General features: G+C 47.6%; 1 protein-coding gene across 1 annotated transcript; it reads left to right on the top strand.

Moving 5' to 3' along the window:
- The first annotated feature begins 656 nt into the window (after positions 1-656).
- On the top strand, positions 657-4,544 carry mafaa (v-maf avian musculoaponeurotic fibrosarcoma oncogene homolog Aa). Its single transcript, XM_034880523.1, has one exon. It carries the CDS (start codon positions 1,668-1,670, stop codon positions 2,610-2,612), a length of 945 nt encoding a protein of 314 aa, XP_034736414.1. The 5' UTR covers positions 657-1,667; the 3' UTR covers positions 2,613-4,544.
- Positions 4,545-9,657: the final 5,113 nt, after the last annotated feature.

Here is a 9,657-nt window from a genome sequence, read left to right as displayed (position 1 = left end):
GTGTGTGTGTGTGTGTGTGTGTGTGTGTGTGTGTGTGTGTGTGTGTGTGTGTGTGTGTGTGTGTGTTTCAGGCCTCTGCTTGGTGATTACTAACATAACAGTTGTAATTTCCCCACTTGGGATCATTAACAGTTTCAATTATTAATAAGTATAAATTATTAAAAGATTTAGCTAAAAATCTATTCATCTCTAATTTCCTGTGAATTAATTCTTTGATAAAAACCATGATTGCTCACCCTGGGAGTCCTTTTCTTCCCTTGTGGTGTAGACTCGCATCCCTCCTTCATCACTGACAGTCCTGAAACGGGGAAAAGTCTCTCTCTGTTTCTGAGTAAACGTTCCTTTTCCGGGTAGACCACCGGAGCTCTCGTCTTACCCGGGCCGTGCAGTAGCATCTGCTCGGTCACTAGAGGGGGGGATCTGCTGCACCTGTTCTCGCTGCCTGCCTGCGCGCTCCCTTCGGCTCCGCTCGGCTCTGCTCGGCTCCGCCCGGACGGCCGGTGGCCGAGCGGAGCCTTTGCTATAGGAGAATGCAAATGCTGTGATCTCCTCCCATTGGCCCGCCACACCTCTGTGTAGGAGGGTCGCGGGCCAACGCCGTCTTTATAAGAGCGGAGTTGCTTTGCAGCGGCTCAGTGACACTGCTGCGTGCACCGGGACGCTCTTACAAAACCATTTGCAAGGGGGGCCGTTGGAGAGAAACCCAACCGGAATTTATCACCTCTTGCATAATATTACACACATCAACACGTGAGGTCAACAGCGCGCCCCGGTGAGGGGGACCGGACCGTGGGGACCGAAGCTGTCAGTAGTCCGCTGCTTGAACACAATATCTGGACCGAGCACAACAACAGGGGACCTCGCGCCCCTGTCTCTCAAAGTAGGAGCACCGCCTGCAACTTGAGATTCATCTCAGATGCATGTGAACTTTGAAAACTTATGTCATTCCATTTTTTTTTTTTTGTTGGTGATTCCTGGGACTTTTTGGGGTTTCTGGCACACCTTTTACGCACGCCTGACGCACACTGTAGTGTGATCTGATTGTGTGAGAAACTTTCAATCCGGGGCAGCGATCTCAACCCCACTCTGCTCGGGACTTCATGATCAAGTTGTAGCCTATAAAAAGCGGGAGGGCGAAGAAGGATGCTTGGAAAATATTTATAACAGCACACCAAGCGGAGGAGACCGAGTCTGTTCGCGATACTCGACTGAGAAGAAACCGAGGACCGTAAATCACAAGGAGGCGCGCGGGGGCTGCAGAGGTGAACGAGGACAAGACAGGTTGGTGGCTCCAAATTCAACGCGCGCTCGAGTTTCAGCTGCCCCGCTGGACTCTTCCTGGTATTAAAGCTGCGTGCATTTGACCCGGGTTACGTTGTCAACAAGAGCAGCGAGCGGAGGCGCACTGGCAGGTGTACAAGTTCATGTACATGCATACGTAAATTCACGCCACTATTTATAGAAGTTGGGACGAGCAGCCTTAATAAGTTTCTCCTCCCACCCGCCGGACCTGCAGCAGCTCTGTGCACGTGTCTATATATACACACACACACACACACATACACACACACACCATACAGGCTGTTAGTACTCTTCGCAATCTGTATCCGAGAGGGGAGCCCGCCGTCGGTTTGGCTGTGAGGGCAGGAGTCGTCGCATGGACTGACATGGCTACCGACCTGGCCATGAGCGCGGAGCTGCCGAACAGCCCGCTGGCAATCGAGTACGTCAATGACTTTGACCTCATGAAGTTCGAGGTGAAGAAGGAGCCTCCGGAGGCCGAGCGCTACTGCCACCGCCTCCCGTCAGGCTCCCTGTCCTCCACCCCGATCAGCACCCCCTGCTCCTCGGTGCCTTCCTCGCCGAGCTTCTGCGCCCCGAGCCCGGGCGCGCAGCCCAACCAGAGCCTCACCAGCAGCGGCATCAACAGCAGCGGCGGCAGCAACAGCAGCGGCGGCGGCAACAATCACGGCGGCGGCGGCGGCGCGGGCAAGCCGCAGCTAGAAGACCTGTACTGGATCCCCAGCTACCAGCACCACATCAACCCCGAGGCGCTCAACCTGACCCCGGAGGACGCGGTGGAGGCCCTCATCGGGAACGCGCACCACCACCACCACCACCACCAGGCCTACGAGGGCTTCCGCGGGCAGCAGTACGCGGTCGGGGACGACCTGTCCGCGGCCTCGGCCGCGCACCATCACCAGGGCCACCACCACCACCACCATCACCACCACGGCCACCACGCGCGCTTGGAGGACCGCTTCTCGGACGAGCAGCTGGTCAGCATGACGGTGCGGGAGCTGAACCGGCAGCTGCGGGGCTTCAGCAAGGAGGAGGTGATCCGCCTGAAGCAGAAGCGGCGCACCCTGAAGAACCGCGGCTACGCGCAGTCCTGCCGCTTCAAACGCGTGCAGCAGAGGCACATGCTGGAGACGGAGAAGTGCAGCCTGCAGACCCAGGTGGAGCAGCTGAAGCAGGACGTGGTGCGCCTCGCCAAGGAGAGGGATCTTTACAAGGAGAAGTACGAGAAGCTGGCCAGCCGGACCTACTCTGTCGGGGGGGCCGCGAACACGCGAGATCCGTCCGGGAAACAGGCCGAGTTCTTCATGTGAGAGACTGGACGATTTGTAGCATAGACTCTGAATTACACAAGCCCACCTAAACGTCCTTGTTGCGTTCATTTATTTATTAATTTTTCTGCATTTTTTGTTTTTTTTTTGCTTACAGTTATTCCCTTTGACAAAGACTTCAAAACACAAGCAAACAAATACGCATCAGATGCGCACAAAAGTAATCCTTGTGAGCATTTTTGAGTCTTAAATATGTTTTGGCTAAACTTCTGTACACGCTCACCTGTCAGGTGGGCACAAGGGATCACGTAGTCTGTCTGGACGTTGTCTCCGGGGCGACAGCACCTGCAGCTCGGAAGTCTTACTGAACCATCTGGCACTTCGAATGACTGTCTTAATTCAGAAGGAGAGACGATTTTTGTCTTAACAGTGGCGAAAGAAAGATTTTTTTTTTGAATGGATCAGAGTGGACTGAAGTCGAAGCAGAAAAAGCAATACCCCCCCCCCCCCCCCCCCCCCCCCCCCCCCCCCCCGTGGATGGAAAGCATGGCCCATGGTTCTCTCCTCTTCCTCCGTCCTCTGCCACAAATAAGGCCTGGGTATGCAAAAACAAATACACAAAAACACAAATCCCCACCCCCCACACCCCACACCCCTTCTACCCCCCATAAACCCGGAGAGGTGCAAGGACTGCGGACAAAAAACCCCAATCTGCTACTGCGAACCCATGGATGCGTCTTCAACTGCTGTTTTCAATCAAATTTTCTATTGTTTTAAAAAAAAAAAAAACGACAAAAAAACGACAAAAAGAGATTAACTGAGCCAGATTTTGGACTGTATTTATTTCCACCTGTACATAATGTGTAGAGAAGAACAGTTCCCTGTGTTATTTTAACCTTTTAGTTTTTTCTCTCTTTTTAAAGAAAAAAAACGAAACTGCTTTTCGTTGCTTGGATTATTCGAAAATGTCTTAATACAAATGTTTGTATGTTACAGCATGCAAATCGTCTATGGTATCCTCCTCCTCCTCCTCCTGAACATGTGTAATGTCAAAGACAAGCCTATACTGCACTAAGAAGAGATCTAACGTTGTGTTTTCTACTGATAGGACCTTTGATCTGTTACTCTCTAAAATCCTGGATGGGAATTCTGATTTATTAGATGGACAAGGATTGCATTCGCTGCTAAAACTCTATGCACCAACCTGATGATTAAAAGACTTAGTTTAATGGTTATTTTCTGTTTTTTACGTTGGATATTTGTAGAGGAGATTCTTTTGGGGCCCGTGGGTTCGTTGTGCAGCCCGGTGTCTTAAGAAGAGCTCGTGTCTGACAGGAGGATGATGATTGGTTTAAAGAGGAGGCTGTTCTCGGAGTAACTGGATGCATTATTCTACCAAGAAACCCCCGGTTCGTGTGTGTTTCTGCTGCCTAGATATATAAGTGCAGTATTGTGCAGAAGGGTCCGATGCTCAGACTACCTGTTGGATGGAAACCCGCACGAGGAGAGGCTGGAAAGATTCAAATTTAGATCCAGAAAAACAAAAATAAATCACGTGTTGTGTTGCTCTCCGAAATGTTCCATCTTTGATGTGAGCCAGAAGAACAAAAACGATCAAAATGTCTCTTAAAAACGCCACGTGATCTCATCCCAGATGCATTTTAATCGAAAAAAATTAGACAACAACGGTTTCCCTTTTTAGATTTTTAAATTTTTTTTATTTACTTTTTGGTCTGATGTGACTTCATATTCGACTCATTTTTACTAAATCAATTACATAACGAATTATCGCGAGACATAGGCTACACAGGAGAGTAAACTTCTGCACAGTGCTGTTAATGTATATCTGTACATATAATTTCTATATTTATTCAATGAACTTGTCCTAACGTGTCAACAAGTGAACAACCTACAAAGTGGAACGTGGCTGAGAATCTTGTTTTCATAATGTTTAATAAAAAGTTCTGTCCCAAATCTGTCAGACTGCGGCTGCCGTCATTATTAAATATACATTTCTTTATACATATGTCACAAAAACAGCTTTTATTTTGAAACAAACAAAAAGGCTTCCTGCCGCTGAATAATTGAAGCTGTGGGTTTATGTAACAATCTCAGATGTGTTTCCCGTTTTAGGCCAGCTGACTCTCATCGCTGCTTTATGAGACAAAAAGCCCAATAAATAACCTCGTTTTGATTTATAATATGAATTAGTATTATTATTATTCATACCTAGATAAAAGATTATTGTCATATTTGTGAAATAAAATGTAAAATATAATCTGACGCAAATACACATACACATACAAAATAAAACTATTAATTTAGTGTGAAAATATCATATAGGCCTGTTAATATACTATAGTCTAATAATATATTGTTAAATATGCCATTTTATATTATAATGCATTGAGCAGTATTATGACCATTATGAATCATATTTTAGCCTAATAAAGCTGAGTGAATCTTTATTAATACAATTTAGTCTTATTATTCTTACTCTTATTCTTATTATTATTCTTATTATTTTTATTATCATTATTATTATGATTTATTAAAGGTGACGTATAAATATAACTAACTAACTAACGAATGTAACCTCATTTAACCCTTAATTTGTGCTTTCCCATTTCGCTAATATATTTTCTTCTTTCCTTCTGCGAGTTTTTCTTCTTTCTTCTTTACTTCCCGGCTGTGTGTTGTCTTTGAGAGGCAGCGGGCGCCCTGCTCCGCGGCCCCGGCTGAGGCCGCCTGTCAGCGGGCCTCGGAGCGGCCCAGCAGCCGGTGATGGATGGATGAAGTCGGCCTGCTCTCTGCTCTCCTCCTGCCTCACTGTATGTTTTGAGTGTCTCCATAGGGCGGCTTTGCATGATTCCCCCGATGTCCACTCTTGTGTGTGTGTGTGTGTGTGCGCGGGGCTCGTGCACGCGGGCTAAACTGCATTAAGTGGTCCTCTCCGGGTGGAAGCAGCGCGGATGGAGACAGATGCCACCCGGCGTTGATGCTGATGTGACACCGCAGTCAGGCCCGGTGGGTGGCGGCTCACTTCCAGCACACGTAACTCTGTGTGTGTGTGTGTGTGTGTGTGTGTGTGTGTGTGTGTGTGTGTGTGTGTGTGTTACGGATAGCCTAGTAGACGGTTATACGTCAATAAAAGAACGTAATTGATCTGCGCAGCAATATATAATTATTTTTAAGTTTGTGTGTGAAATCGTTACATTTTAAACTTTAAAACTCTTTTTTAAAGCAAGGCTGTCACAAACGTGTCAAACTGAGATGTAAAAGTGACTTTCTAACTCAGATTGTCAGATTAGCTCCATATAGAAGAAACCTTCCCAAAGCGTCAAATCTGATCTTTTTAATTGTTTAGAGTGTGTGTATGTGTGATTTTTTTAGTTATGACCTTTTCCACTTTACAAGATATGTTAGGAAATCTTCCATGTGTTTCCCTGAAACATGTACATTCTAACTTTTGTCCCTTAAAATAATTAAATAATTAAACATTGCATCCGTTACATTCAGTTTTCTTGTCTTTGACATGTAGTCACATGTTTATTACACACCCCATACTCATACGTCAGTTATTCATAACACTTATCTGTGCGATTTGCATGAAGAACATTAAAGTCAGAGCCTGTTCCTGTTCACCAACTTCAAAAATTGCTGAGTGATGACATCTCGTTTTGGGGTGAAACACACAGCTCTCACCTCAAATTTGAATTTTCTCTTAATATCTCTCTCCTCTCTCCTCCTCTCTCTCTCTCTTTCTCTCCCTCCTTTCAGCCTCTCCATCCCTCTCCTCCTCTTCCTGTTTTTGCTGACTCAAAAGGAAACAGCAGTGTGACAGCCATCACCTCACTGAGAGAGTGAGATGGGATGCAGTTGTGTGTGTGTGTGTGTGTGTGTGTGTCTGTCTGTGTGTGTGACACACAGAGAGAGAAAGAGAGAGAGAGAGAGAGAGAGAGATCATCATGACTACACAATGGGCTTTTTTTATTCATAAATCAGGGCAGAGTCCATCCAAGCTGCATCTGAGAAACAAAACAAGTGAAGCAGTGAGAAGGATGGAGAGACGGAGCAAAAGAGAGGACAACGTTCAGAGAGAGAGAGAGAGAGAGAGGGAGAGAGAGAGAGAGAGGTGCAGTGTGTCTCTGGCGTCTGGAGCTGCTGCTGAGATTTAACACAGTCAGCGTCTCTTCGGCTCAGCTTACCTACAGTAACCCCCCCCCCCACACACACACACACACACACACACACTCTCCAGACAAACACTGTGGAAGCTGCTTGCAGCTCATATATTGGCATCCTTTTAGTAAGACTCATTATAACCTCAGCCTCCACTTCCTTTACCTGTCGTTGTTGTTGTTGTTGTTGTTGTTGTTGTTGTTGTTGTTGTTGTTGTTGTTGTCAAGGCTGGGTTGCTACCGACCAGGCAAAGCAGGCATCGCCCCCCGTAACCCCCAAAACCTGGGTGCAATATCAGAGTCAGGTCCCATGTTTCTTCTTATGTTGTGGCCCTTCATCATGGACGGGTCTGTGCCAAAAATCAAGTCCAAAGCATTCAGGATCTTATTCGCTGGCTTGGTGCCAGGGTTGCAGTCGAGTCACTGTCGAGTCCGAGTGAATGTGAGTCGAGTCACCATTACTTGAGTTTGAGTCTGAATCGAGTCTCGCGTCCCCCAGTGTTGGAGTCTGAGTTGAGTCTCGCGTCCCCCAGTGTTGGAGTCTGAGTTGAGTCTCGAGTCCCCAGTGTTGGAGTCTGAGTTGAGTCTTGAGTCCCCAGTGTTGGAGTCTGAGTTGAGTCTTGAGTCCCCATTGTTTGAGTCTGAGTTGAGTCTCGAGTCCCCAGTGTTGGAGTCTGAGTTGAGTCTCGAGTCCCCATTGTTTGAGTCTGAGTTGAGTCTCGAGTCCCCAGTGTTGGAGTCTGAGTTGAGTCTCAAGTCCCCAGCGTTGGAGTCTGAGTTGAGTCTCGAGTCACCCAGTATTGGAGCCTGAGTTGAGTCTCGAGTCCCCAGTGTTGGAGTCTGAGTTACCAAAGAAGAGTCCCCAGTCCCTCTGCATCTTTCAAATGTGAACATGTAGGGGGCGAGTGCACATCTTAGACCAGAGTCCTACATGGAGAACCTGCCCGGCCCCTTTAAACAGTTTCAGACTGACTAAATACACGTTCATCATGTATCTCACACAAACCTTTCATGACCTATTACACCTAAAAGTAGTCAGAAACTTCATCCATCTTCCAGGTCCTATTAGACGTTAGATTTCTAAATTCCTAAGTCAAAGTCATTAGTAAGTGAGTCCAAGTCAAATCACAAGTCTGAGTCAAATCACAAGTCTGAGTCAAATCACAAGTCTGAGTCAAATCACAAGTCTGAGTCACATCAAAAGTCTGAGTCAAATCCCAAGTCTGAGTCACATTACAAGTCTGAGTCAAATCACAAGTCTGAGTCACATTACAAGTCTGAGTCACATCAGAAGTCTGAGTCAAAAGCGAGTCAGAGTCCAGGACGTGAGTACTTCATCCCTGCATGGTGAAATGAAGTTGTGTTTAATTAAATCACTACAAACTGACTCACACACACTGTGTATGTATACATTTCGGCCCAGAAGCACTGGTTGGGTTTTCGGGTAAATAAGGAATGTGTGTGCCTTATTTAAAGAACACTGAATTAACTTTTTTTTTAAATCGATAAATCATGTGCAGCACCTTTTGATCCACCCTCCACTGACTCTGGTTCCAGTCTGCAGGGTTCACTACGACAAAGACCATCCAGTAAAGTAGTCTTTCGAGGATTTGGCCGCTGAAGGCGGGTTTGATTCTGCTAGCGGAGGTCGCCCTGCCCAGTTAGTTTACATTCTCCCCAAGGATCAGTTTTTTGTTTTCACATGGAGACGTTTGGGAAGTGCATGGAGGTTTCTTAATTTATTTAGATTGGGAATGAACTCGTGGAACAGAAAAGTATCGGTAGTAATCCATTGTCTAAATTGGAACTGTAACAAAATACAGTTACTCATAATTTGTAATGTGAATACATAATGTCGGTACATGTCTTCTGTTACCCCCCAACACTGCCTATGGGTCGTCCACCCCCCCCCCCCCCCCCCCCCCCCCCCCCCCCCCCCCCCCCCCCCCCCCCCCCCCCCCCCCCCCCCCCCCCCCCCCCCCCCCCCCCCCCCCCCCCCCCCCCCCTCTCCACTGCCTCTGCTGCATCTGCTGAACCAGCAGCTCTAACGAGTCCGACTGAACCGTCGCCATCACAGCTCTCCGTGTTGGCCTGAGAAGAAGAAGCTGGTATGGACAATAAAAAGAGAGTTGCGACGGTTTTGAACGGACCGCCAGATGTAAATTTAGGCTGAAACGGGTCCAGTTTAATGGGACGTTGGGGGTGACAGGGTACTTACATGATGCACAGAGGGTACTGTAGGAGGTAGAGGGGGTGCAGGGGGTCTGGTCTGGTTTAACGGATGCACACGTGCTCGGGTGAAGCCTGACATCTCACATGCGTCTCTCTATTCAACCATGGCCCCGTCGCTGCACCCAAGGCTCCACCCAGGATGTTGTCATTGGTTTGAAGAAATACAAACAAGTCAGAGCGTTGTCTCCCCTATCCCAGATTAGATAGGTGGTGTAGCCAGACCATAATCCAGCGCTCCAGCGACCAACAGCAGCTTTGGGCCCCAGCAGCCTCCATCTTGTCCTCTTCCAGCCTACATCGCGACAAGTCTTTGATCCAAACTGTGTCATTTTACAGCAGGAAGGGGAAAGTAATAAATGCTTTTATTTTGAAGAGTTGGCTGCTGTATAAATAAAATCCTCCCTGCTGCCATGCCGGCCTTTTCATTTAGCAGAACCCCCCATGCGGGTGCGTGGGTTAGAAGTGTTCTGGTTCTCCAGTTAGACCCGGTCCCCAGGGACGTGTTCAGCTTCAAAAAGTTGTCAGCCTGGGCAAAATCTAATCGACATATTTGATAAATCACCTGCGTGCTGTTGATGCTCACAGGGTATTAATAATTATTACTCCTGATCTGGTGATTGAGTTAGTGACCCGGGGCCAGGATGGGGGTGGTGGTGGTGGTGGGGGGGGGGGGG

The sequence above is a fragment of the Etheostoma cragini genome, chromosome 9 (assembly GCF_013103735.1).
Source record: "Etheostoma cragini isolate CJK2018 chromosome 9, CSU_Ecrag_1.0, whole genome shotgun sequence".
Taxonomy (NCBI): domain Eukaryota; kingdom Metazoa; phylum Chordata; class Actinopteri; order Perciformes; family Percidae; genus Etheostoma; species Etheostoma cragini.
The sequence above is the reverse complement of the archived record's forward strand: the minus strand, read 5'-3'. Positions and strand labels throughout refer to the sequence as shown.